The sequence below is a fragment of the Pistacia vera genome, unplaced genomic scaffold (genome assembly GCF_008641045.1).
Source record: "Pistacia vera cultivar Batoury unplaced genomic scaffold, PisVer_v2 Contig656, whole genome shotgun sequence".
NCBI classification, from domain to species: Eukaryota; Viridiplantae; Streptophyta; class Magnoliopsida; order Sapindales; family Anacardiaceae; genus Pistacia; species Pistacia vera.
In genome coordinates this window covers 96,218-124,110 of record NW_022196508.1, presented here as the reverse complement: position 1 = coordinate 124,110, position 27,893 = coordinate 96,218, and the positions used below count along the sequence as shown (strand labels likewise).

At 35.1% G+C, this 27,893-nt stretch overlaps 3 protein-coding genes and 1 long non-coding RNA gene across 7 annotated transcripts; 2 read left to right on the top strand and 2 right to left on the bottom strand.

Moving 5' to 3' along the window:
- Positions 1–159: 159 nt before the first annotated feature.
- LOC116112061 (ARF guanine-nucleotide exchange factor GNOM-like) lies at positions 160–6,440 on the bottom strand. Of its 3 annotated transcripts, none has more exons than XM_031398241.1 (3): positions 6,278–6,440; positions 4,984–5,797; positions 160–4,334 (listed from the first exon to the last, which is right to left on the bottom strand). In XM_031398241.1, exons 2-3 carry the CDS (start codon positions 5,716–5,718, stop codon positions 696–698), a joined length of 4,374 nt encoding a protein of 1,457 aa, XP_031254101.1. In that variant the 5' UTR covers positions 5,719–5,797; positions 6,278–6,440; the 3' UTR covers positions 160–695. The 3 variants fall into 3 exon arrangements, with proteins under 3 accessions (XP_031254101.1, XP_031254104.1, XP_031254103.1); XM_031398244.1 differs by having other exon boundaries at positions 4,984–5,775; XM_031398243.1 differs by having other exon boundaries at positions 4,984–5,767.
- Positions 6,441–7,692: 1,252 nt separating this feature from the next.
- On the top strand, positions 7,693–14,729 carry LOC116112188 (CSC1-like protein HYP1). The gene is made up of 10 exons (XM_031398362.1): positions 7,693–8,067; positions 8,489–8,641; positions 9,408–9,471; positions 9,566–9,775; positions 9,908–10,096; positions 10,823–11,121; positions 11,509–11,785; positions 12,048–12,323; positions 12,888–13,121; positions 14,292–14,729. Exons 1-10 carry the CDS (start codon positions 7,784–7,786, stop codon positions 14,445–14,447), a joined length of 2,142 nt encoding a protein of 713 aa, XP_031254222.1. The 5' UTR covers positions 7,693–7,783; the 3' UTR covers positions 14,448–14,729.
- Positions 14,730–17,588: 2,859 nt separating this feature from the next.
- Positions 17,589–18,968, top strand: LOC116112211 (ethylene-responsive transcription factor ERN1-like). The gene has a single exon (XM_031398386.1). The coding sequence runs from the start codon at positions 17,694–17,696 to the stop codon at positions 18,855–18,857; it is 1,164 nt and encodes a 387-aa protein (XP_031254246.1). The 5' UTR covers positions 17,589–17,693; the 3' UTR covers positions 18,858–18,968.
- Positions 18,969–24,463: 5,495 nt separating this feature from the next.
- Positions 24,464–27,390, bottom strand: LOC116112016. Of its 2 annotated transcripts, XR_004125159.1 has the most exons (3): positions 27,266–27,390; positions 27,014–27,188; positions 24,464–24,997 (listed from the first exon to the last, which is right to left on the bottom strand). It is a non-coding gene; the product is annotated as an uncharacterized LOC116112016 (long non-coding RNA). The 2 variants fall into 2 exon arrangements; XR_004125158.1 differs by having other exon boundaries at positions 27,014–27,390.
- Positions 27,391–27,893: the final 503 nt, after the last annotated feature.

Genomic DNA, 27,893 nt, shown 5'->3' with positions numbered 1-27,893 from the left:
ATATATGCACAAACTGAGCGAGACACCTTGGTTATAATAAATAATATATCAAAGTCAAAAAAACAGGAATTAAAACAAAGCCAGGGATTTATATATTCCTAATTAGTTTAATAACGGTAAGACCACTAATGAAAAATGTGAAAGCAAATAAATATACATTTTAATGAGGAAAACAATACTATATAAAAGGCATCAAATATGTCTAAAGAATAACACAATTGTTTTCTACCAATAATCATCTCGCCTAGTGATATTTTTCTCTCCATAAAGTGTCCTAAAAACACTGTATTATCATAGAGTATATGACACCAAGTATACAAAGATATGGTGAAATTTATGTTTTTGGTATAAAGATTAGTAACAAAAGTACAAAATTTAAGGAGGGGTCTACTTCGATCCCTTGAAGAACAAATCTCTCTAATGGGGATCACTCCTTTCAAAGAGTGGAAAAATGCAGCAGCGACTCCAGGAAAACTGAGATGCTCAAACTATTAAACTTGGTCTTTGTGTTTTTGCTTTGGCAATCCTTCTTAATGGCTTGAATCTATTCAACAAATCTTTGGTTGGTGAAGGGTGGATATTTGCAGATGTAAACATCGACAGACAGTCGACTGGAGTTTAACTGGTACAGATGAATATCATCGAGGCAATCTACATTTCCCAAGCAAAATGATAGAAAATTCTCTGCACAAATTTTATCTGCTTTCTGTACTCTCACCTGATTGAACAACTTCGGATCCATCAGGTGCAGGACCTTCCCCGGCTTTTATGTGTTTTGCTTTCAATTGCTCCACTTCATGATCAGGGAAAACTTCCGATAGCAAGGATGGGGCTATTTTCTTCACATGCAACCATGTCAGCTGCCAAAAGCTGTCCCCACCAATATCATCAGTGGGCAAAAGAATGCCAGCAGTCTTCATCACCAGCAGATTGTTCTTCAGAAGCTCGGGAACTAATTCATGAATATTCTCAGATCGCTTTCCCCGGAGTCTTAGTTTCATATATCCCTCCATATGATTAAGAACCCCAAGCCATAATTTGCAGAAAGATGGTTGCTGTGAGAGATCCTGCAGTGACTGTAAGAATGCTTTCGACATTAGTTTCATGGCTAGAACTAGTGTTCCATCAATGTTTCTGTAATCCTTTGGAGAGTTAGCTTGAGCAATTTCTAATAAATCATCGAGCAATGTGAATATGGCCATATCAAAGCACTGGAACCACAAGGCATTTGGAAGGTGAATCCCATCTACTGCTGCCAGAGATCTCTGCAACACCAGAACAGCATGGTTCCTCACCTCTTCTCTCTGGTCCAAAGACACTTTCTTCAGTCCCTGAACCAGCCTCAGCCACATCTCCCCAATGTCTTGGCTCAACTTCAAAGCAGCCTCCTCTCCCACTGTGTTCTTTGTCTCAGTAGACCATCTTACAAGACAAACAACAGAGCCTCCCATCAAATCTAGGGCAGAAACAGACCTGTCAACCTCACCAACCCGAGACTCAGCAAATTGTCTTGCTGCATCCACACACAGAATATAATTCGATGGCAACAAGTGCACCCCGTCAGACATGATAAAAGCTAGTGCTTCAAATCCTGCTTCTGATGCTTCAGGATGTCGGGCTGTGATAGATAGAAGGGAAATGATTGTGCGCCACCCTGCATGAGATCTGATGTGAGTTGCATTTGCTTTTACAAGGCGCATAACTTCCTGTGTAATGTGCTCACAATAGGCATCAGCAACCCTGGCATCAAGTTTCAGTATTAGATGGAGTGACTTAAGGAGTTCGTCAGTCAGGTTTTCCTTATAGGGAAGAAGTCGCTGGCATATCCTTAGGAGCCCAAACACAGCTTTCTCTACCAGCTTGCATGGCATTACAGTTGACTGAACAATACTGGCTATGTGCTCATAAACACCCTGCCAGATAAGCATAATTCTATCCCGATTATTCAGTGTAATTGCAATCAGCAATTCCAGGCAAAACACACCCGTGTCTTCATCTTCCATGGAGATACTTCCCTTATGGAGTCGGCCGGCAGCCAAAATAAGAGCCTTTACAAGCTCCATTAAAGACTCAGCTTGGAGAAACTTACTCTCCGTAAATATGCTATCAATGTGGCAATTCTGTATTATCTCATGAGTTCGCTGCTTAGCTGCAATTTCTTCCTCACTTGGCTGCAACGTTGGCTCCTCAATATCAAATGATAAGAGTTGACTGAAGCGACCAATCAAACCAGATGACTTCCGCGAAGTGGCCAGAGGTGTTACATGCGATGTTGATAAAGAACCAGTGGCAGGTTTACCCTGCTCCACATCGGAGGATGGCTCCATATCATCAGCTGCATCTCTAGCTAGACGAGCAGGTAGAAGACCAAGCTTGTGCAAGCTTAAGACACAATCCAAAATATTTTTCCAGCCACAGTGGATGTAATCACCATACCTGTTTGCTATTGTAAAAACTGTTGTCATTGCCATCCTGGCTTTGGTGTCATCTCCAAAGGCAAGAACAGCTTCTTCAACAGATAACGGATTCAGGAGGGCTGTGAATCTACAGAGGCACAGAACTAAATCATCCAAGACACCACCAAAATGACAGCATGTTGAAATTTTGGCAATGGCCAAGAATCCATCAATGCATCTCTGCAATATATCTTCCTGCTCCACTTGTTCAAAAACCACTGACATTGCAGCAATTGTGGGACCTGACAAGATCGCAAACATATCATGGTCGAGGAACGCAGTTGAATCACACATGATGAAAGGAGTGGTTTCTTTGGATTTATGCATTACATTTATCCAACGGCTAGATGTCATTGCTGGAAAACCAACACCTTGGTCTGGGATCATCAGGATTTCATTCTCACATATTGAAAGATAAAGCTCCGAAAGGTATTCTCGAGGAAGATCTTTCCCTCCATTGATCTGCCGATTGTTTCTGATGAAATCATCTTCAGACATCTTTTTCTTAACCTGTACATTGTGTTGATCTGTGTTGAGCAATATAATTGAATATGACAACAAGAGAGCAGCATCTTTATTGGTCAAAATATCTGGTGATTGCTCATAATATCTTTCAGAAAACGCCTCAAGCACCCTTTGTATCTTCTGTGATTCACCAGGCAATCTGAAAGTTCCTAGGAAAAGACGCAATGCAGTATCTAGAGTCATGCCTTGGAAATTAAAAGTCCCAGCAAATTCTTGAAGCACCTGAACACAAAATTCATCGTGGTTCCCGAGAAAATCCCCAATAAGATTCTTATCTAACCCAGTTGTGTACCTAAAGAAAAATGCTACACTCTGTGGGTCAAGTTTATCAGGTAGCAGATGCATTCCTTGGAGATATTCTAGACCTTTCTTAGAATCCCGGTTAAAGTGATCCGCTCCAACCATCAACCTTCTCTTGATATACTTCATCTTACGTACAAATGGAACCCAATAATAAGGGTCACCATAATCCTCACATTTCAAGCTCCAGAATGCATTATATTCCTCAGGATCTATTGATGCCCCTTCTGGAGCAGGCAATTCATTGCTCATCCTCTCTGCCATACCCTGAATCATGGATATCAAACCATCCAGAGCAAGAACATGCATTGCGGATAATGGTCCATTGACTGGAAATGCACTTTTTGATAATAGGTTTACAAGGTCCTCAAACAAATTGCCAGAGGTTATGTCACAATCAAAATTGGCATACATCTCAGTCATGAATGTCTGCTGCCTACAAAGATCAACCAAAGCCTCCATAGCAACCTCCTGCTGTTGGTAAGAAGATCCATGCTTACTCTGAGCAATCCTCAAAAGCACACACGAAAAGAAAGCTTCAAGCTGTGCTTTGAGCTCAGTACGCAAATGATGATAAAGATTGAGAACAATGCTACAAACTGTAGAAAGAATTAGTGGGCTCATGGACAAACCAAACTGCATCAGATTACGAAACAATTCATCCTGAATTAATGCCAATAATGTAGGGTGTTTACTGAATGACGACCCACCCAATTCTATAGCTGAATTAATCAAACCCAAAGCAAACAGTGGAACATCTTCATCATATGCTATTGGATTTGGTCTAGGACCAACTCCCATGTTTTCAATGACATTCAACAGAGAACAAAGGAAGTGAAAAATCTCCACCATGCATGGAACTCCAAATGGCTCCATCATTATCTTCTCACCATTTTGAGCAGCCTCCATCCCACTACTAATCTCAACCTTATTTGCATCCATCTCATTTGCATTTGACATATATTCAGTTGATGATTGACCATCATTCTCTACGCTGACATTGCCATTCTCTAACGGTTTATTTCCAAAAGTGAGATCCTTCTCCAGCCCCACCTGCACAAAAAGAAGAAACTTTAGAAATGGTCCAGGACAAGATAAATATTCCAGTTTAGAAATACAAATAAAGGAGGCAGAGCACTTCTCAATGAACTGCAACTCATCTCTAAATTTTGACTGCTCAATTAAGGCTCCAGCCAGAGCATCCAGTAACCTATTACCACTAAATGGTGAAAAAATCCAATACATGACATGAATACTCACTCTGACCACAAATCATATTTATCCACTCAATGAAAGACATAAAGCTTGTAATTTTACAACTACGATAGATTAGCAAACCTATTTTGCCTTGGCCAGCTTAAAAGCCCAACCTCTACCCTCAAGCTCACAATCTAGCCTTTGATATATTACATCAATTACATGTTGTTGTTAGCTTTAACAGCTTGATTTAAAATCACATAAACTCCAGCTATCAAATCATCAGAGATGACCTACTGAAACAACATTCAAGTTGACAAAATCAACAGGCCAATATACAAAATATGGAACATAGGGCACCGCCACTTACTCTTGCAGTGGGGAGGGAGGTTTAGTATGCAACATATTACAAATCATCATAATATCTTGCCATAGTCTTTGTGTAATTTAAACTTTCAAGAAATGGTCCATTAAAGAGAAAAACCTATGCCAAGGTTAATATTACCTTTTCACCAGCACCTGACCAGCTTCTATCAACCAATGACTGTTCTGGGCTGTCAACATCATGAAGGTGAGAGAAAATACACCGAACCAATTCATGCATCGTATGCCGTGCTATCCGTTGCAACAATTCACCTTTGGAGCTTGCTTGATGAACTACACGAAAACATGTATTAACTATATTGCACACATGCTGATTGCTCAACTTCACTGCTGCCTTGCTTTTCATGCATGCCAGAAGAACCTGAAGTATCTTCATCAACACCACCTCTTCAGATGCTGGATCAGTTACTTCAAACCGGCAGCTTGTTACAGCATCAACTATTAAATGCATAGCATCTCCCACGTTCACAGTATCAAGATCAAGCACATCAAGTGTCAAGATTTTATAAACAGACGATAAAGCAACACCCGTGATTGGTGCACCAGTCTCATCAGATTGAATTACATCCAGAAACGGCTGAAGGTATACAGCTGGATCAATAGTATGCCACTGATTTTGCCATAAAAATATTTGTTTCCGTAATTCCTTCAAAGAATGAATAAGAGTGTGCTCTAGCTGATCATCATCTGTCACATAGCGGACTCCCCACCGTACATTTCTCCTCATCACAGCCAAAACCGCACCTATTTCAGAATTTATCATACAAGCTAAAGCTCCCCTGGAAGGTTTAACAGGGCAGGACTTGAAATCTTTACAAATAGCACTGCTTCCAGACTCCATATTCACGTGCCCCATATTTATCCCGGCTACTTCTACAATTCAAACCTACTCTTGAACCATGCCACTGTCAACCAAGCAATTAATAAACTCAAACCTGACCAAATCACACCAATTACTATAAATTAACAAAAGTCAACAAAAACCCAACTCAAAAACAAAATCATAAATTGACACATTGCTTTGGCAAATTACCGCGCCAGTCACAACCCCAAAATGGTAAAATTTACTGATCATGCATCATACATTACTAAAACAAAGTTGCATCCAATCCATATTTAGTCTCTACTTTTAGATATTAAACCTCCTGGTAACTAAAACTCCTTAATAATACCAAAAAACAACAACAATATCATTAAATAAAGAGCATCTTACTTCACAACATAAAAATGAAAATTCAGATCACAGAGACCAGATCTAACTAAAATTCCACACATAACTAGACGACTCAAAACTGAACTATCTTGAATCAAACGATACACAAACAAAGATCAGCTGAGAATCCAATAACATCAGAGGATCAAATCGGATTCAACTTTACACAGAAACCGTGAAATTGAGCTCAAAAAAACAATACCTGATATTGTTTTCACAGGATTCCCCCCTCTGAAACTCTTCTGTGAACAGGAAACGACGACGCTTTCGAGAGATCCCGTTAGTGAAATTGTGGGATTGGTTTACATTTGAGTATAGATGTAGAGATGTGAAAGGGGTCTCTCTCAAGTGTTATTGAGATTCGATTACATACAATAACACAGATCTTTCGAGTTTTGGGATGCGCGTTTTCGCGGTTTTAAGAAACGTTTCTAATAAAACTACTATTATTATTATTTTTGGTCGTTCTAATCTATTAATTTGTCCCCTTAAAGTTTGATTAATAAACAAAAACCTCTCTAATTAAATTTTAACTATTAATATTAATATAGAAAAATATTTTGATAAATATTTACTAACTCATATTAGTTAATTCTATCGAGTATTATATTATTGTTATTTCAATTTTTTTAAAAAAAAAAAAAATTGATATTATCACTTGTTTTGAATAGAAAGTGATCTCTTAAAAAGGGTATAGATAGATTGAGTGAGAACTAATCTAAATTGGCATTAAATGTTGATATTATATAAATACTTTTACATCTAATAAAAATGAGTTTATAAAAAATTAATAGTAAAATTATCTTAAATATTAATCTTTTAATAAATGTATTACAGTTTGAGTTTTTTTTTTTTTAAAAAGGTATCCAAGTTTATTAATGCACATCTCAACTAACTTTGGGAGACTAACATAGCAATCTACTATTACGATCTCCGACTTAAATCAGGAATATTCAGATAGAAAATCGAACATTCCTACTTAAATTAAGGATACTTAAATAAATAATCGAATATGAGACTGTGCGTTTATCTACATTATCTCCAATTCGTGTCAACCATGGGTCACAATTTGAATCATGAATATCTAATTAAGGTACATCTTTAAGAAAAATTATGTAATTATGAAATTATTAATAGTTTTTTTCCTTCTAATTGACCTTAAATTATCTAGAATATATTTTTTTTATATAAATTATATCTTTAAAATAATCTATAGTCCATTCACCCATTTCAAATATAATATAACCATATATTAAATATTATTAAAAAAAATCCTTTACTTCTGTAAGTTCTCCAAAGGGAATATATATATAAACACTTCAAATATATCTCAGCACAGTTATTCATTTAATCATTTCATTTTAATGCTACAAAATAAATATTAAAATACAATCTTTTTCCATTTTACTTCATATACATGATCATTAATCTTAAATTATTATTATTATTTATTTAGTTATTATTATTATTATTATTTAGTATGTATTAATCAAAATCTACTTCCATAATTCCATGCCATACCATAGCGTCATTGATAATAATTGTCGGATATTCATTAAAGCTAAAGGGCAAAAATGTCAATTAAACTGTAAATAGTTAAATACAGTAACTTCTCTTTCGCAAAGGTGGCTGAAGCTCAACGCTCAAGCTTCGTCTTCTACTTTCCGCCTACGGTTCCTTCGGATTCTAACAGTAAAACTCTTTCTAAATGATTCTTTCCGCTCTTCTAACCTCAGTCGGAATCAATCTCGGCCTCTGTTTCTTGTTCTTCACTCTCTACTCAATTTTACGAAATCAACCTTCTAACCTCGCTGTCTACGCTCCACGTTTGGTTAGCAGACAGAAATCGCGACGGCGAAACGATGAATTCAACTTAGAAAGACTGTTTCCGTCTCCCGGTTGGGTGAGACAAGCTTGCGCGCCCTCCGAGGATAAGCTCTTGTCAACTTTAGGCTTCGATGGTGTCGTCTTCATGCGCATTTTCATTTTCTGGTAATTATTCATAACTTGATTACAAGAAGACTCCGTTTATGTTATTTCCTTGAAGTTCTGTTGAGTGGAAATATTCTTGGAAAATTTTTAAAATCGTTTCACTGATTTTTGTGTAGAAAAGTTTCAGTTGATTAATAACTTGAATGACAGATGCCAAACGGCCCCGTTTTTTAAATGTTATTGGAAAATTTAGTGATCGCTTCACAGAATTTTGTGTAGAAAAGTTGAGATCAGCATTTTCATTTTTGTTTTTCAATTGGTTTTGAGAACTATCTTTTAAACTGAAATGTTAATATGTTGCTGTATATACAGTTTTCAATTTTGTATATAAAGCGCATTAATAACACATTGTGTTGTTTTGTGATTATTAGTTTCGATGGAGTGATTTTTTGTGTCTTTTTTTATTTTTTCGTGGATGCAGTTTGAAGGTATTTACATTTGCTGGGATTATTGGTGTCTTCATCCTTCTCCCGGTTAATTATTTGGGGAATCAGCTGAGTTATGATTTTTCTGATTTGCCAAACAAGTCTTTGGACTCCTTCAGTATTTCGAATGTAGACAATGGTTCAAACAGGTGAAATGAAATTTCATTTTCCAATGGTGCTAATCTATGATAGTGATAAATCCAGAATTAGCATTATGTATGGTTGCTGGAAATAAGTTGCTGCTGAATATATGCCCCAAGTTTTACTAATCCTTGCATATCTTGTAACTTGTTAAGTGTCCTGTGTATTTGATGCACCTTGTTTACAGGAAATTTCCCATCGTGGAGTTTTCCTCCTCTTGGTGCTGCTTTTCAAAGTGCAATATGTCCTTGTTGTTGTATTATTGGTTTTTTTCTGTCCTTGAAAGCATTTATGTAGTAATAATACAAGTCATGTATATTGTCATTAATTTCCTATCCTTGATTTCCATTTAAGAACTTTTTCCTAAGAAAATGTGTCTTTTTGTTTGCAGAGGAAGTCCATAGTAAGCTTACTGTGCATTGACAGTCCAACTTGATGTATAATTTACTGGTTTTGTGAAGTTGGAGTTTTGTAATTACTTTTATTTTTCACAAAAAGAAAGTTGTTTTCGTAAATTAAAAATTTGTTTCACTTTGATTGGTTTGTGAAAGGTATATATTTTCTCAAAGTTATGCTTGTAATTTCTTAAATGATTCTTTTTTTTCTTATTATTGTAATAACATCTCTCTGATATTTTCTTGTCACACTAGTCCTGAAGTTTTTCATACGGATCATTACTAGATTCTCCAAGTATATATAATTTTATGTTATACAAACTGGCATTCGGCTTATCTGTGGTGAGAAGCTCTTATCATACTCTTGGCCTTTCTCAAGGTTATGGATTCACTTTTGTGCTGTGTATGTTTTCACTGCAGCTGTCTGCTATCTTCTTTACTATGTAAGTTTGTTCAGCTGATGCAATCACACTTTGATGATTCCTAGAAACAAAAGCTTTCTTGGCTGTTATAACATGATGAGTTTATGATTTGCAGGAGTATAGTCATATTTCGTCAAAAAGAGTTTCTTATTTCTATTCATCAAAACCTAAGCCTCATCAATTTACAATATTAGTCCGTGGTATACCTATTTCCTCTGGGGGCAGCGTCAATGAAACTGTTGAGAGTTTTTTCAAAGAGTATCATCCTTCTACTTACTTTTCACATTCTGTTGTTCGGCGGACAAACAAAATTCAAAAACTCATTGTAAGCATTTGATGCCCACTTTGATTTATTTTGAGCATTCTTCTCTCCCTCACAATGATGAAATTTATTTTAAAACCTTAGTTGTTTACTTGTGGAATGGATGTTGTATCTTACATGGGTTATCTTCTGTAGAGTGATGCGGACAAGCTGTATAGAAGACTTGCCTTCTTAAAATTGGAAAAGGATTCCCAGCAAAGGTTTAGACGTGATGGTTTTTTGGGACTCTTTGGACGCAAAGTTGATCTTTTGGACCACTATGAAAAGAAGTTGGAAGATTTGCAGGATAACGTGAGAATGGAGCGATCTTCTTTGGCAGGAAAGGTGTGTGCTATTTGTGTGTCTATAGGTACTTTTCTACTAGGATTCAAGCTCAACAAAAATGGTCATATTAACAAAAGAGTGTTTCCTCTGTTAATCTGCTTGAAAAATTTTTGGTCACCAATATAAATATAGATACAAATAGAAATATATTTGGAAGTATAAGTATCCATCAGTCCTTCAAGTGATGCTCTATTTCAAATCGGAGGTTACCTATGCAGTGCTAATATTGCCAAAACAGATTTCTGGGAGACTTGGTGTAAAACCTTTCTGAATTTGATGCTTGACATAGCTGAGTTTTAGGATGAGAATGGGGGACAATAAGGGTTCTGCTTTGTTGCCCCAGAAGTAGAACTGTGACTGTATCCAACAAGTCTCATCTTCCTTTGGTTGATCCAAGTCTCCTGATCTTTGATCTAGGTTTCTATTGCTACAGAGCCTTTAAATCATGCATTGTTTTGTACTACATTAAGGACATATAATTGTCAGTATATGCTTCATCTCAACATTGAGTAGTATGGATTGATTTTTTATGGAATAAAACAAGATTAGAAGGCATTACCTATGATTTCTAAGATTCTCACTGCATTAAAGGCTGCTAGCTCTAGGAAAGAGTTAATACACAAGTAAAACTTCAGTAACCAGCAGATTATTTGATTATTAAATTGTTTCTTGTATGAAGTTGATCTGATGCAACTGTTTCTTCTATCATGCTTTCCAAATATTTAGGATATACCAGCTGCTTTTGTGTCTTTTAAGTCACGGTTGGGTGCTGCAGTAGCTCTAAATATTAAACAGGGGGTCAATCCCACGGACTGGATCACTGAGCAAGCTCCTGATCCTCAGGATGTTTACTGGCCTTTCTTTTCAGCATCATTCATGAAAAGATGGATCTGCAAGCTGTTGGTGTATGTTGCATCTTTTGCTCTTATAGTCTTATTCCTTGTTCCAGTTGTAATTGTGCAAGGTCTTACTCACCTGGATCAGTTGGAGACTTGGTTTCCGTTTTTAAGAGGCATCCTGAGTCTGTAAGTGAATATTTCCTTACATGTTTGCTAATTGCATTGCATACCCCCCAGAGTCAAAGCAAACCAGAAGTTCCTTTGAGGTCCTTTAGTCTTCTGTGAGAAAGATATATTCATGCAATTCAACTGAAATTTTTAATAGGTCTGAAGCATCTTGTGCGAAGAAAAACCATATATTTTTTCCCTATAGTTGGAATTCATCAGGGTTTGAAGATGTGGAAGGACCTTTTAAATGACTGAAAGTAACTCTTTTTGTTTTAGGAAATTTCAAAGTTCATTGACATTTTCAATAGGTCCTATATACTTAATAATCCTGAATAAATTTGTTATGCAGAGATTACATTTTTTGTAGAATAAGAAAACTAAACTTTACCATCTTTTAAATTGCAGGACATTCATTAGTCAAGTAATTACAGGATATCTTCCCAGTCTTATCCTTCAGTTGTTCCTATCTTTTGTGCCGCCCGTCATGATACTATTTTCCTCTATTGAAGGATACATATCTCTCAGCCAGGTAGCAAAAAGTGCATGTAACAAGATGTGGTGGTTTACTGTATGGAACATTTTCTTTGTGAATGTGCTATCAGGAACAGCTCTCTATCAGGTCAATCTCTTTCTTGAGCCCAAGAAAATTCCACAGGTGCTTGCTGAAGGTGTTCCTGCACAGGTGAATATATGCCTCTACTATTAATTGCAACCTCCATAGTACAAGGAAAGAACTTTATGAACTTTTTCCATGGTTGAGTTTCAAGCTAGATTGGGCAATGTGTTTTAGCATGCTAACTGCCTGCTAGTATTCCAAAACTATGGATTTCTAGCCATCAAATTTTTTATTTTTTTTTTTAGTATTAAGGTGTTATAATTAAATTTTCAATTTTTTCTTAATATTATAATTGAGAGAATAATGCAGATTCTTTATTTTTGTATAGGCGTCATTCTTCATTGCATATGTTGTGACATCTGGATGGACCAGCCTATCATCAGAACTCTTTCGACTGACTGCTCTCATTTACAGTTTCATAAGTAGAATATTTTCTCATAATTCTGGTAATGAATTTGAGGTTCCATCAATTGCTTGGCACAGTGAGATCCCAAGGATTGTCTTCTTTGAACTTCTTGGTATCACATACTTCTTCCTTGATCCACTAATTCTTCCGTTCCTCTTGGTTTTTTATTGTCTGGGATACATCATCTACCGAAACCAGGTATTGGAGTGCTTTTCTTAAATTCTTCAAATTATTAGATGTTAACAAAATACTTAATAATGCTCCTTTGTCAAAAGATTTTATTTGCACCTTCTAGATGTGGCTATTGGCTTGGTGTAGTAATACTTCTTCCTGGTGTTGATTTTACATTTTTATGAGCAGTCTAAGCAGAATGAAGATTACTTGTCTCCTTGTATATAAGAACGGTGAATTTGTGCCACTACAACTTTATGTGGATTGTTATCCTTGATTTAAGTTATTGTCTACCAATCCAATGCAAATGGAAAAACATATGATTTGAAGTCTAAAATTTATGTGAATTGAGGTGTTGCTTCATCAGTACTTGAAATTCATCAGCTGACATTCAGATATTTCGTCGTTACTTTGTGATTAATTTAAACTGTTACTAGAAACTTATAGGCTGACAATTTGATATTTTCATTTTACTAGTGTTTGATCCAACTTAGTTTCTTGCATGAATTAATATGAATTTCCTTGTCCTATGTACTTTTTGTTTATTGAACTTATATTAGTATTTTTAGTACATATTTTTTCGTGTTGCAGTTATTGAATGTATATGCACCCAAGTTTGAAACTGGTGGAAAGTTTTGGCCTATAGTGCATAATTCAACAATTTTTTCCTTGATACTGATGCACATTATTGCAATCGGCATATTTGGGCTTAAGAAGCTTCCTCTGGCATCCAGTTTGACTATTCCTCTTCCAGTTCTCACACTTCTTTTTAATGAGTACTGCAGGAAACGGTTTTTACCGATGTTCACAGCTTTTCCTATGGAGGTACATTGGCATATTAACATTATCGATCTATTGTCAGACTAAACATTTCCTTCATGAATCTCTGCATTTTGTTATTGTATAGCATGGGTTTTTTAATTTGTTGTCTATGTTTCCTGTTTAATAATCAACGATGTAATCTTATAAAACTTGGAGTTGAAAGTCAAGAAATTATGATAAAAGATCAAGCAATCATCAGAAATGAGGATTCACAGTCTTCTCTTTGTTTTAGTATTTTCCATTAAGCTTGGCTTGCGATTTTTCCAACAGGGATTTTTACTTTGTTATTAACTGTATAGAAAAATAGAGTGACATTCAACCCTGGCACAAGACTCCAATGAGATCTACTTGAGAGATTGACTAGATTTAGAATTTGGTTGATGTTCAAAAGAGAAATACAAAGTTCTAACACGGTTTAAGCATTCATTCGAGCCAGTCTTCAGCTTGAGAACAGTTTCTACTAGACTTGACTCTTGAGGCCTAACCTTTGGGTTTGGGTATTAGTAGCTGGCATACTGTTTTAATCATACAGTACACAAGCTTAGGCTTTATGTGGTTGTATACATGTATTCTCTGGCTGTCTCAACTTCATGATAAGTGTGGTCCATTATATTGTTCTATTATAATCTAAAAGAGTTAGGGCCTTTAAAGATTTTTTTTTTCCTTCCCGAAAATAGTGTTCTTAGAGGGGGTTACCATGACGAAGAAATAATGCAAGAGAGATTTGAATATACTGCAGCCTAACTAACAATGTTTTCTGATCTCAAAATTCATAGAAGATTTTCCTAAAACCATTTTATGAAATTTAATTCTTGTATTATTCTACTCTTATTTGTTTTTTAATAACTTTAAACTGTTAACTTATGCCCTATAACAGTTACCTCCTTTTCAGTTCCATAGACATGATTAACAATTTTGAATCTGTGCCCTTTTGTCCAAGTGATGCCTTTTCCCTTGTTTCCATTTCTACAGACCAAATCCTAGTACTTAAGAAAATGCTGAACTTTGATGGGTCTGCATCACATGACACTCTCATATTATCTGCTCATGGAGCACTATTCATCAAAATTACATTTTATGTTGTTTTTGGAATTGAAATTTGTTTGCTTCTCACAAGTTGTTGCATTCTTTTTTTATCCATCTGGGGAAGTACTGAATATTGAAATTGTGCAGTGTTTGGTAAAGAAAGATCGAGAAGACCAGAATGACCCTACAATATCTGAGTTCTACAACAAATTAGAAAACGCCTACCGGGATCCAGCTCTGATGCCAGTTCAATATTCCTCAAGCACAGATGGACGCAATTCTCCCCTTCTTCATTCTGTTTAAGTAAGTCAATATTTTGCTTACATTTAAGCATCTCGCCGCTAGAAAGTATCCTTGTCTTATTCAGTCATACATATTGTTCTGAATCTCGTCTGCACTCCATGTGTTTGTTTGTATTATGTTCTTGAAGATTATGCCATTTGTGCATCAGAACCTTGTTTTCAGCTCGCTGTTGAATTCTAGGATGTAATTAATTTGACAACTCACTATCTTTACTATTTCTTAAGTTTGTATAATATACATAAGTTATTGGTTTCACATTATATGGAATTAGATTAGACACCAGACAACGTTTTAGTAGAATTGTCACGTCTAACGTCATTATATAATAAGTAGATGTGTTTTGGGTTATAGACGTTTAGGTGAATTCCAAAATCAAAGCTAGATTCAAAGTAGACGATTATTTATTCGAATTATTAGTTTGTTAGTTCTTTTAAGTTTGATTTTTCTGTTCATCTCAAAAGCTCATGATTATTGATTCTTATATTTAATGTGATATTTTTCTAATTGATTGACCAATGGCATATGCTAATTTAACTTGTTGATTACTCAATCTTGTAATTTTTAAATTAGTTTTAGACGTAGACATTTACTTTGTCATGTAACCTCCACGTGGAGGAACAAGAGTGGGCATTGACTCCTTCAAAGAGCCTAGTCTCCACCTTATTGACTCATAATTTAATTAATTAATTAATTAATTAATCACAAATGATATATAAAACAAGGGCTTAACAATTGGCAACACAAGCTACAGTCTTCTCCATTTTATGAAATGGTTAGCTTACCTATAATACAATATTAGGTCATACATTATAGTATTTTTGATTAATTAGTCTGTTTGACTAGATTTTACAATTCTTTTTCATGAATAATAATACCCATTTAAAAAAAAAAATATTTAAAATTAATAACTAGACTTTAGTTTTAGTGGGTCATTTTTTATTTATTTTGAAAAATTTTAATAAAATTTGAGTTACAATATTGTGATTAATTAAGTTATCAACAAATAATATTATGGGTCACTAACTAAACACTAATCACTCTTTAAGTGTTGTCTCAACTCTCAATTACATTAAGTGGAGACAAATTTTATTGTATTATCATCCCAGTGGATGATCGAGCTTGGCTTTTCTTTTGTTTAAAATCTCCAATAACCAATCAATCTTTTTGTTTTTATGATTAAATTCTCTTTAATTGTCTCATGTGAGGGACAGATTGCCTTTTAATTTAGTGATTAGCACTCTTTTGAAAGTGTGATTAGTGTTTAGTTAAGTTCAATGACATAAATTAATTAAAAAAAAAACAAACAAACACAAAAAGGTAAAAATTGTCGTCATTCGAAATAGTTTTTATTTAGTTTTTTTTTTTCCCTTAAATTATGATCGTACAATCCCCGCTTAAAAGGGATCTAATTGCAGTACTACTTTATAATAAAAAAATTATTTTCTTGTTTTTGCTTTTCTTGTGATTTTGTTTCCAAACGGGAGCTTTCTTTGAAGTTTCATTGAGTTATTGCTTTGATCCCAGATATTTTTATAATTATTAATTCTTTTTTTTTAAATTAAAATATTTATTTTGGATAAAAAGAGTACTTCCTGAAAAAAAAAAAAAACAATTATCAAGTAAAAAGCCCTTAAAATAATATGGAAAAAGCACTTCAAAACATCCCCTTTTTTTTATAATTTCCAGAAAATAAAATTAATTGCTTTAACTAAAATATTTTGCAAGAGATTTGCAACCAAAACCCCATAAAACAAAATCAAGATATTTTGAGAGAAGAGAAGATGACTGGATAATTCAATGGAGCAACCAAAGTGATGAAATATATTCTTTTTTTAATTTTAAGCTTTGGAAAAATCGACACTCTTGGCTTGTTTGGCTACTTACCCAAAGTAATTCTCCTGACCTTATTCTAGCTTAAGAAAGTGACTCAATTGTAAGTTTCCTTTGACATTGTAAAGAAATTAGATTTTGCCCTTGTAGTTCTTTTAGTTATTCCATCAAACCAAATGGTTATGGTAACTTATATACCATTTGTCTCAATCTAGACGGCATCTTCTTTAGATATTTATCAAAAGAAAAATAATTCTCAGAGTAAAAATCTCGAATAAGAAAAAATTATCAGAATTTTCATAAACAGGATGACGTTTATGATAATTTAAGTCAAAACAAATTATTTTTGCCGTTGTTTATATGGTATTATAATGATAAAGTGAGTAACACATTCGATACCCATATCATTTTTTCCTGAAAAATCATTCTACAATGTTCGGGAACAACTGTATCAACAGTACTAATGCATCGAATTCCATCAAAACTCTAAAGTATGCTTAGTTGTTAAACAAGATATAATGTTTATATAGTATCATACTATGAAATTAATATTAAATAAAGATAAAGTGGTTGCATATGTTTCTTTTTAATAACCGTTCATTTTCATCTAATGATTCAATGTACTCAATATGAGTAAACATACTGTTTGCCTTATGAAATTAATCAATATACTATATATGAGTAAATGAAATTAACCAATCCGTGGGTAGTCCAGATGGTTAGGGCGGATTAAGGATAGTGTGGATAGGCGTACGATCTCAAGTTAATTCATAGTGGTGGGTTATTGCGCTAGTCTGTCCGATTAAATGTAATTAATTTGATGGCACCCCATTTTCTCAATAAGCCTTTAGAAAACTACAGTTTTTAAATGCAAAAAACAGAAACATTCCCTCTCTAAATGCTGTAAATCTGCCTGGTTCAGCTCACAGTTTTGGGTAGTTAAATAATGCATGATTATTTTTTTGGATATTCATATAAATAGTCTCTTTCAAGATAGTGATGACTTCTATGCTTGTTTCCTTGATGCTCGAAGACACAGGCATATATATTAGTTTCATAATGTTATCATAAAATATTGTCTAAAGTGGAGGAAGAAAGAGAATAAAAAATGACATATTCAATCATATAATAAATAAAATACCTTGATAGAAAAATACCCTCTGGCTAGGTCAAGCCAACACTCATCAAATCCAGTTCCATATGGTTTGATATAGAGCTCAAATTAATAAACTAACAAGAGGGTATGAACAAGCATTAAGACCCTTTCAAATGTCTCATTTCTTTGAAAGAATCTCCACTCTCTCCATGTATAAAAACCCCCCCACACTCAACACAAACAACTTAAACAAATTAGACCCATCAAAAACCAAAATCTTAGAACAATCTTTTACCAAGTATTAAAAACAACAACACTAAATGGCAAGGAAGAGAAAGGCTTGTGATGAAGGAGCGGTGGTGGAAGAGAAAATTAATAGTAATATGGAAGGAAACATGAGTTGGGATGAGATGGTGAAGGAGGCTGCAGTGGCCGCCGCATTGGGAGGAGCAAGGCGTGCTCGAAAGCGATTTGTGGGCGTCCGGCAGCGGCCGTCGGGCCGATGGGTTGCTGAAATCAAGGACACCATACAGAAGATAAGAGTGTGGTTGGGGACTTTTGACACAGCTGAGGAAGCTGCAAGGGCCTATGATGAAGCTGCCTGCCTGCTAAGGGGAGCCAATACAAGGACAAACTTCTGGCCTTGTTCACCATCAACTTATGCAACTCCGGCTCTTCCCTCAAAGATCACAAACCTTCTTCTTCAAAGACTCAAAGCGAAGAACAATTCAGCCTCTTCTGCGTCGATTTCTTCGCCTGTGAATCCGCAAGAAAATCAGCTTCATCAAGTAGAGGAGTATAGTAATAATAAACAAGAACAAGCAGTTGCAGCTGAGCATTTCAACGGTTCACAGTTCACTGATTTTCTTAACGATCCTGAAGATTATTACACCAATGATAATATCATTACCACTAATGGAAGTACTCTTGATTCGATGACAAACAGTTTCGAGTCTTGTTTGACTGAAAAAGAAGAAGACTATGCAGGCCAATGTTCCAGTGCTGACGGCGAATTATATCAAGAACAAGAAGAATATAATGAAGTTGAGCCTATCGACTTTCATTTCCTCGACGACGTTGACTCTTCGAGTTTCTATTCTCCATTTGAGATGGCAGAAGACATAGAGGAGCCAATGGAAGCCGGAGAGAATTATGCAGATGAGCCATCAATGCTGAGAGCTGCAATGAAGAGAATGAAATATGAGAGGAAATTCTCAGCTTCTTTGTATGCCTTCAATGGCATCACAGAGTGCTTGAAATTGAAGCTGGGATCAGTGAATGTGAATGGGAAAGGCAAATCAGAACAAGTAACAAAACTTCAAAATGCTTGTAACAAGAACAAGTTAATGGAAGAGGATGAAATTCAAGAGAAGAAAGAGGAAGAAGAAGAGAACAAGGAGGAAGTTATCAGTTCAAGCAATATTGAAGGAGAACTGTCACTTTGGAGCTCACTTGATCTCCCACCAATCTGCTTTGTCAACTAATCGACAACATACACCAACGTAGATGAGCGTCGCTCGCAATAGGAATATATCATGAAAAGATGATTTTGATGATATGGTCTAATTGATTCATTACTGAACTTACTTTATATGAAATATACATTATTACATAAGATTCATTCGATTTCATGGACTGGGGAATGCTGATTTTTGGTCTTGTTTCAAAGAACAAATGCAATGTAATGTCAGGTTTTTTGCAGCGATATGAAATGAGTTTTATTTGGTAGAGACTGTTTTAAATGGTGAAGGTCTGGCCATTGTATTTTCATTTTGCTTTTTCAAGAGTTTGCACAGTTTATTTACCCATCAATGAGTTTTTTATTTTTTTTGTACTTTTATTTATAAGAATTTATTACATTGCCACTCCAAGGTTGTTTTCCCTCTCGGATTTGGGAAACTAAAATGTACTACTATTCTGAAACCTGGACCGGTCCGACGGCAGCCTCTTCAGTCCAGTTTGAGTTCCAGAGGTTTTTTTTGCTATATTTCAGACCTATAGGGACTAACTTGTAATTCTCTAAGTGTGTTTTTTCAACATTTCAAAATTTTAGGGACTAATTAAATTTTTGGGGCATTTTTGCAATAAATTTTAGGGACTAGTTAAAAATGGGTATTTTTGCCATATATTAAAATTTGAGGGACTAACTAATTTAAAATATGTAAAAATATTTTTGTTGTTGACGTAATCGGTCAAACTAACCGATCAACCTCGGAATTGGGCCTTTGATTGGGTCAAAGCCCGATCAGGCTTTTAGAACCTTGGTTACCACCCCGAATAACATTTATGTTAGTTAAATGTATTAATTCAAGAGGTAGAAAAGATATTTTGAATAAATCATTAATATTTATTGCTAATCGATTATAAGTTTTGGGAAGAGTACGGTGACCGTTTTGTTATTGTTAATTTGTTATTATTCTAGAATGTGAAATTGTTATAATTTTAATAGTGTAATTGCAATAAAGTAAACTAAGAGGGACTAAAAAGGGGCAAAATAAAGAGAGTTGAGATGAGAAGCTTTTATTTATGGATAATATTACACTTACAATCCAATCTCACAACTCTGACGTAACAGCTCGCAATTGGTCAGCTCGAAAATTGGTCTAGCCTGCTCGCTATGAGTCCCACCTGCCCATTTGCGAACTGATGAATTGCAAGCTGTCACATCGGAATTGTGAGAGAAAGTTTGTAAGATTAAATTGTGAACCAATCTTTATTCTTTATTTATAGCATTTCCCCGTCATCCCACGTCAACCTCTTATAAAGACCAATTATCCACAAATCACAAGGGAATGACAAAGGTGGGAAAAAAAAAACCCAAAAACCAAACTGAACCAAAAAACCGGACCAAAAATTTGGTTTTTTTTTTCAACCGGTTTGGTTTCGATTTTCCAAAATGAAAAAATTGAATAACTAGTTCGGTTTCGATTAAACAATATCTCATAACCGATTAACTGAATCTGGATATATAAACCAGTTATTTAAAATAATATTTTAAAATCCCCGGATGGCCAAATAGATCAAGGTTTTAAAACCGACACAGGGAATGACCTGTTCAGGCGACCAGGTCACAGGTTAACTGGTTTAACTAGCAGTTTACCAATGGTTTGACAAGTTTAAAATCTAGTAAACACACCCCTAATTAATACCATCAGACCTTATAGGTTTGAAATCTAGCAAAGACAACCCTTGGCCAAATCAAATCAGCGATCTATTGGGTGAGTGGCGACTACACTCTAGGGAGAGTAGATCGGGTGATGGGGAGGACAAATCGGCATTGGCAAGTTAAGGCATCGTCGAAAAATGGCAAATCGGTGGTGGAAGTCAAACGGTCGCGATGGCTTTTTTGGGCGAGATGACTGTGGATCTTCGTAAACGACGGCAAGGGAGCTTGGGAGAAGGTAGATTGGTGGCTAAGGAGGCTTATCGATGTCGGAGAAGGCACGATCGATGCAGGGAAATGGAAGAAAAATTGTTGGACAATGAAACATTGTGTGGCGGCGGGAGATGAAGTGTCACGACTCCGAAGAAAGTCAGAAGGTGGTTTCCGACAACAAGGGAAGGTGGAGGTCATCGGAAAAGGGGAGGTCATCGCCAATTTGTATTTGGCCAGAGGATGTGTTTGTTGGATTTCAAACCTTTAGGTACTAATGTATATTAATCAAGGGTATGTTTGATAGATTTTAAACTTGAAACGACCGAAAGGGTAACCCAACCCGAAGAAGGCCCCGAGTCCTGGTCCAACCAGCTCAACCTGCCGGGCAGGCCAGGTTTTAAAACCATGAAATAGACTAAAAACACTAAACCTAAGTTTTCCCTAAGCCTTTTTCATTTTTGCTTGCTGCGCCGCTGTCGACCAACCTCCAAGATCTTTGCATTTACACATGTTTATCTTCTTCTTCGAAACATTCTCTACTCGTGTCACTTTCCTTCGATTATTAAGGTCTCATTTTCCTCCAAATCACGTTCTCTTCTAAACCCACTTCCCTTCAAGTCTCATAAACGCAGAATCTTCACAAAATTATACTAAATCTTGAGTCTTCTACATATAAATCTGTTGACAAACAAGTAACATTGTGTCCCATTTTCTCTCTTCAGTTCCACTTTAAAGTCTTTCTTGCTTTTGTTTACTCTTAAGTCTTTAACTTTCTTCCGGTTCATACTCTCAAATTTAGCAGCTTTTTAATCTTCAAAGCATGGGTCTGCAATATCAGTTTCTGGAGGATACTTTTCTCTTATCTCAAGTGATTTGACGGCCCACATTATTGATCCCTCGTGGTGCTTCAGGACCTCCATAGGAGTTTTTTTTCATTAGTTTTGAAGAGTTTTTAATTAGAATAATTTTAAAGTGTTTTAAAACATTACTTATTAGATTTTTTATGTACTGATTTTAATTAACTAACTCGAAAACCCTCAAAATTAGTATAGTATATTTTTAAGAGATTTATAAAACACCCAAAATTAGAGTATTTTGATTAGTTTTAAAATTTTATTCCACAAATACCTTATCCACTACAAAACTATCATAATTATATCAAAAAATAATAATAATAATAATCATATTATGCTATTCTCCAACCATATTAAATATAAAATAATTTTAAGCAATCATAATAAAATAAAAAATTATTAAAATCTTATTTCTAAATGCTTTCTTGAAGAAGTATAACTACAATTTTTCAATCATTCCAGATGTTACAAAACATGAAGCAGATGAATAAGAAGACTTTATCACATTTAAAATTATAAAATACTAATAAATAGAAAACAAATAAAACTAGTTCAAGCATTAATTCTGTTAACTGGTTTTTCAAATCGGTTATTCAGTTCGGTTTAAAACTGGTTCAAGCATTAATTCGGTCAACTGGTTTTTCGAATCGGTTATTCAGTTCGGTTTAAAACTGGTTCAAGCATTAATTCGGTCCAATTTCGGTTTGAATTTTTGCTTGAACCGATTTTCAGCTCGATTTAAAAAATGACTAAAACCGGTTCGGTTAACCCGTTTTTCCCACCCCTTGACAATGGTTGTAGGTTATTGAAATATCACCTGCAAAAGAAAATGACTGAAAGTTAAGACAATTTGTCAATATGTCTCGACTCCACAGAAAATGAAAGCAGACAGGTGGCATAAGAAGAGGCTCGCGAGTGCGTGCGCAGGCGATGATTGCTTGCACTCCTCATTCAGATTAAGCACAACAGTCAATCTCATAAATTAATGAACGACTCAATTGATTTGAGGAAACTTTTCCCACCCCCGCTAAATTTTGTGGTCTTCTCTCTGCTGTTATCCAGACCCAATGTGAAGTCTTGGGATGGTTCTATGCAGCTTGCCAGCTTCTTCTATTCCAATTTTCAAAGATGCCATACTTTTTTATCCTTTCCATTCTGCTATTACTACATCTACTCCCACCATTTTTGTCTCCATCATCAACCAAAATCAACAAGACTCAGAACTACCTCAAATTAACCTCTACCAAAACAAGCGCAGCTTGGATTTATGGCACAACACGAATATTTTGCATGAAACTAGCATAATTATACAAATTAATGTAATATTAATGTTGGAAAAGCAAAAGCCAGAATATATATGAAGCGGTCTTACAATAGGATCACATCAATTTGTATGCACAACAATTTTTTCGACAAATGCAATGCAATATGTAAGATGGGATCCTTGTATTGGCATTACAGTCAAAAGCATAATCTCTTTTAAAGCTTAAAACAGGACCGTGCTTCTACATTATAGTCCAGGGTAGAATCTCTTTTAGATTTAAACACAATGCTTAAGCTGTGCATCCAAACGATATAACTTCAATAATAATACATATCTGCACTCTACAACAATTTTGCATTGTGATTTACTGATTTACTGTAAGATAAGCAAATTACACAGCCAAAAAGGATCCTCATATCATATCAACTGCATGACCACATTATGATAATTCCATTCAATAGCACATCATAATATAAAGAAAGTATTGCATACAACTCGATCATATCATATCTAATCTACATTCCCAAATCCCAATCCCAATCCCAATCCCATCCCAAATAATTATATAGTCATATTGACTATCCAATCAGAGGTTATTATTATTTCTGTCTAACCCTTACAACAAGGTTACTACAGAGTAACCAAATTAGAAGAGTTGGCATTCAGAACCAGAAAATTGCCATCAATATAAATAACTCGAGTAGCTGAAACTAGAAATTAAGATGAAATGAGTTGCTTCAAGGAAATTGATATACCATCAAAAGAAAAATTATATTATCTATGTACTGCCTGTACAGCTGCATTTACAACTTGCACCAACAATGAGCCAAACAGCATTTTAAGCACAAAGTAAACATATGTTAATACTGAAAAATTCCATCCACTTCATTCACACCAGACCTTATATCTTCTCAAGAGTAATTAGGGCTGTAGAACCAAGATGCAGAGTTACTATTGGCTGATTTGTTCAGCAACTTCACAACACAAATACACAAACAATTTCCAGGAAAAGAGAGAGGAGTGGAGCTGAAGACCTGAAGAAAACAATCTGAAAAGTTGTCTAAAAACTGAACACAGAGGAACAATTTAAGAAATTAAAGGAAGAAGAATTGTTGAGAAGTTCTAGCTTTATTTGCTGGTCTTTTTACTCTTTTTTACAGCCCTTTTGTAGAAGTTTATTGGTAATTGTAATTTTCCTAATACATTACAAATGAACCAGCTACATACAAATGTAATATGATGGTAAAATGGGATCCCCGTTTTGGCATTACTGTCAAGCATAGAATCTCTTTTAGATTACACAAGGCTTAAAACAGGAACCATGCTTCGGCATTATTGTCACGGGTAGGATCTCTTATAGATTTACACACAATGCTTATGTCGTGCATCCGAACAATACAACTTAAATAATAATACATGTCTGCACTCTATAATTATTTTGCATTGTGATTTACAATCAGATAGGCAGATTTTACGCTGAAATGACCCTCGATATTATTTCAAATGCATGATCATATCAATACAATTCCATTCAATAGCAGATCATATCAAGATAAAAACACCATACGATTCAATCATATCTAATCTAATCCCATCTGAAAAAAATATCTAGTCTTATTGACATTCCAATCAAAGAGGTCTAACCCTTACAGCAAGGTTACTATATTAGAGTTTACTTTCAGGACCAGAAAATGGTCATCAATATATTATAAATAGCTGAAGGAGCTGAACCTTAAGGTTAAAATAAAATGAGCTGCATCAAGAAATTGATATACCATCAAAAGACATTATCATCTATGTACTGCACATACAACTGCAATACGACTTGCACTTACTCCCGCAATGAACCAAAAAAGCATTTAAGCACAGAGTATACATTTGTATATACTGAAAATTCCATCCACTTCATTCACACAGACCTTATATCCTCTCAGAGTAATAAGGGCTGTACAACCAAGATGTGGAGTTACCTTGGGGCATAGACAATCACCTTGATTTGGGATGAGAAGCAGTTTGTTTTTCGGCGAAGACAGTGGCATTGGGTTGGGGGGGAATGACTTGATTACATAATATAAGTTTCTTAGACAGCTGTTGCTTCTTTCTCTCACAGGACTGAGCTCCAGTAGGATCCTGCATAAAACAAGAAGTAAACTCCATTAGAAATTCAGACAAAGCAAAAACAAGTTGCAAAGATATCTTTAAATTGAGCTTTACCATACCAAATTGAGATTTTTTATTTTTGGTTTGTATATATCAATGAGTCAAACATATTAAAAGGATTCCGAGAGATTCTAGCTCATCCTTTCTCTACATGAAACTTCAACACATTGATCATAAATCTGTCTATGCTCTGGACCGCTAAGAACCATATAAGTTTGAGTCAACTCCTAGAACTGATTCATAATACAAACACCTAATAAGGGTTAAAAAGGGAGAGCGATGCAAGACAGAGAACAGAAATTCATCCCATGTCTATGCCCACCCACATATTATAATTTGATATGTGCAATAAGTTTCACTCACTAACAGATTATTTATTAAAGAAAACATTTTCAGTAAAAAGCCCTTTTTGTGGGGGAAAAAAAAAATTCAAATCAGCATTCAGGAGAAGGGTATAAGATCCAGGAAGATACAAGAGTTACTAGTTGCAGATATTCTCTTCTTTGTCTATCCACTAGACACTGAGAGTAGAAGTTTGTAAAAAGTTCTGTATGTTGAACAACATCAACAAGTTGATTACTTGAATCTCTACTGATGGAAAGAGCATTCAAGCCTGAAACCACTCACCAGAATGCTTATATATCCTTTCATTTCCAGTTGACAAGGCAGCACTGATCACATTTAAATTGCTGATAGAAAAGAGTGTGAACTGAATTTTTGCCAATGCTTGACCAAGTATTTTGTATTTAGGGATTGACATTTAACACAACAGAATTACCAAAATTGTTAGATCGACCTGAGCATTTTCTATGGAATCTGACAATGTTACTATAGTCCAAGATGAGAGAAACAAAAAAGTTCTTAGTTAGTAAAAATATATCCTGGAAAAAGAGCAGATAAAAATTTTTAGGATGGAAACAATATCATCTATGAAGCTGAACTTTGGTATTAACAAATTGATCAATCTTAAGCATTCTGAAAATTAAGATCCAAGCATCATGAGAAAACATATGCATTCAAAACTATAGCACAACGGAAACTCGATTAATTAGGTGCATTTAAAGTCAAGTGTTCAAGCATTCAAAGTTCAATCTCAGACCTTCCTGGAAATTGAAAAAAAACCTCAACAGCATATATTCATTCCAAACCATGGCATAATTGAAACACCGTGCCATAAAGGCACTCTGGACTGCTCAACATCAACTAGACAAACAAGGGTTGTTTTTGCTGGGCATCTTTTCAATTTAACTCACAATTTCCGCAACTACGTTGACCCAAATCTTGAACAAAAACAAACTAGAAGAAGAAGGAAGAAAAGAGAAATAACACTCCCAAGTTTGGAATCACGGCCAAATGAAACCAGTCAGAGCAGCCAGATCGACCTGAGCATTTTCTAGGGAATCTGACAATGTTATCATAGTCCAAGATGAGAGTTCCAAATGGGCATAATATTGTAGAAACAAAAAAGTTCTTAATTCTAGTAAAAATATATGCTGGAAAAAGAGCAGAAAAAAAATTTTAGTATGGAAAGAATACCATCTGTGAATCTGACCTTTGGTATTAACAAATTGATCAATCTCGAGCATTCAGAAAATTAAGATCCAACCGTCATGAGAAAACATATCCATTCAAAACTATAGCACAATGGAAACTCGATTAATTAGGTGCATCTAAAGTCAAGTGTTTAAGCATTTAAAGTTGAATCTCAGAGCTTTCTGGAAAATGAAAAACAACCTCAACAGCATATATTCATTCCAAACCATGGCATAATTGAAGCACCATGCCATATAGGCACTCTGGACTGGTCAACATCAACTAGTTTAAGCATTCAAAGTAGGTGACTGTAGCAACTTATACATTAAAAAAAAAAAAAAAAATGCATTAATACAGACATGATACTACCAAATCCAGAAGTTTTTACATGGTAGAATGAGTGACGCATAGCCTATAGCATAATATTCAACAACAAGATACGATTGCAAGAACCTGTCTTATCAGGATCTTCATATTTGTTGGATGACCCATTATAGCAGTTCCTTTATAAGCCTTCCTCAGTTCGTCTTGATTTGCATTTTCAAGACACCAAGAATCCCACAATACTAGGTGTTGTGACTATTCCTTGGTCCGTGATAGAACAACGTTGAGGCCAGCAAAATGAACTCTGCTAATCCACAAAGACCAATACAAAGTCAGGAACTGGTGAACAAACACATATGCCCAACGGGAATTGTATATTACCAGGCATATTGATCCTCGGAAAACTCCTAGAGAAATTTGATGTTGAATTTCCGGGTTTTGGTGGCACAACAAAAGCCTTTGGTTTTGTCATTTCTGATTTCGTAAAAACAAATTATAAGGTAAAATCACAGATTATTTTTGCGCAAAAGAGCACATTAAAAATGCAATAATCAAGCCCCAAAAAGAATTATTGAATAAAAAAGCTTCAAAAATTAATGACTCGAGTAGTTTGGTACAGTTTTAGCTTCTTTGTCTTCCAATCTCCCAAAATATAAATAACGAACGAGAAGCTAAATTAATAGCTTCAAATCAATACAAAACCGTACATTTTAGTCTCAAAACTCGAATCAGATTAACATAATCCCTCAAATAAAAAGATGCAACTTCTATGGATCAAAGAGATACTTATAATTAGAAAGCCTATAGACAGAGAAGAGAGTAACTAGAGAGGGAAGCTTAAGAGGGAGAGTTTGAATCGTCCATAAAATCTCTCCTCACAAAGCACAGTGAAATTTCATCCCTCTTTGAGAATATTATAAACAAACAAGTAACAAGACCCAAATCTTGAACACAAAAACAAACTAGAAGGAAAAGGGAGAAAACAGAACTAACACTCCCAAGTTTGGAA

What these genes read in the sequence shown, in the direction of transcription:
- LOC116112211 (XM_031398386.1), top strand. Translation starts at nt 17,694, where the DNA reads ATGGCAAGGAAGAGAAAGGCTTGTGATGAAGGAGCGGTGGTGGAAGAG.
- LOC116112188 (XM_031398362.1), top strand. Translation starts at nt 7,784, where the DNA reads ATGATTCTTTCCGCTCTTCTAACCTCAGTCGGAATCAATCTCGGCCTC. An exon ending in CTGAAGGTGTTCCTGCACAG is followed by an intron (nt 11,786 to 12,047) that starts GTGAATATATGC and finishes ATTTTTGTATAG; the next exon opens with GCGTCATTCTTCATTGCATA. An exon ending in ACATCATCTACCGAAACCAG is followed by an intron (nt 12,324 to 12,887) that starts GTATTGGAGTGC and finishes TTCGTGTTGCAG; the next exon opens with TTATTGAATGTATATGCACC.
- LOC116112061 (XM_031398241.1), bottom strand. Translation starts at nt 5,718, where the DNA reads ATGGGGCACGTGAATATGGAGTCTGGAAGCAGTGCTATTTGTAAAGAT. An exon ending in GGTCAGGTGCTGGTGAAAAG is followed by an intron (nt 4,335 to 4,983) that starts GTAATATTAACC and finishes CTTTTTGTGCAG; the next exon opens with GTGGGGCTGGAGAAGGATCT.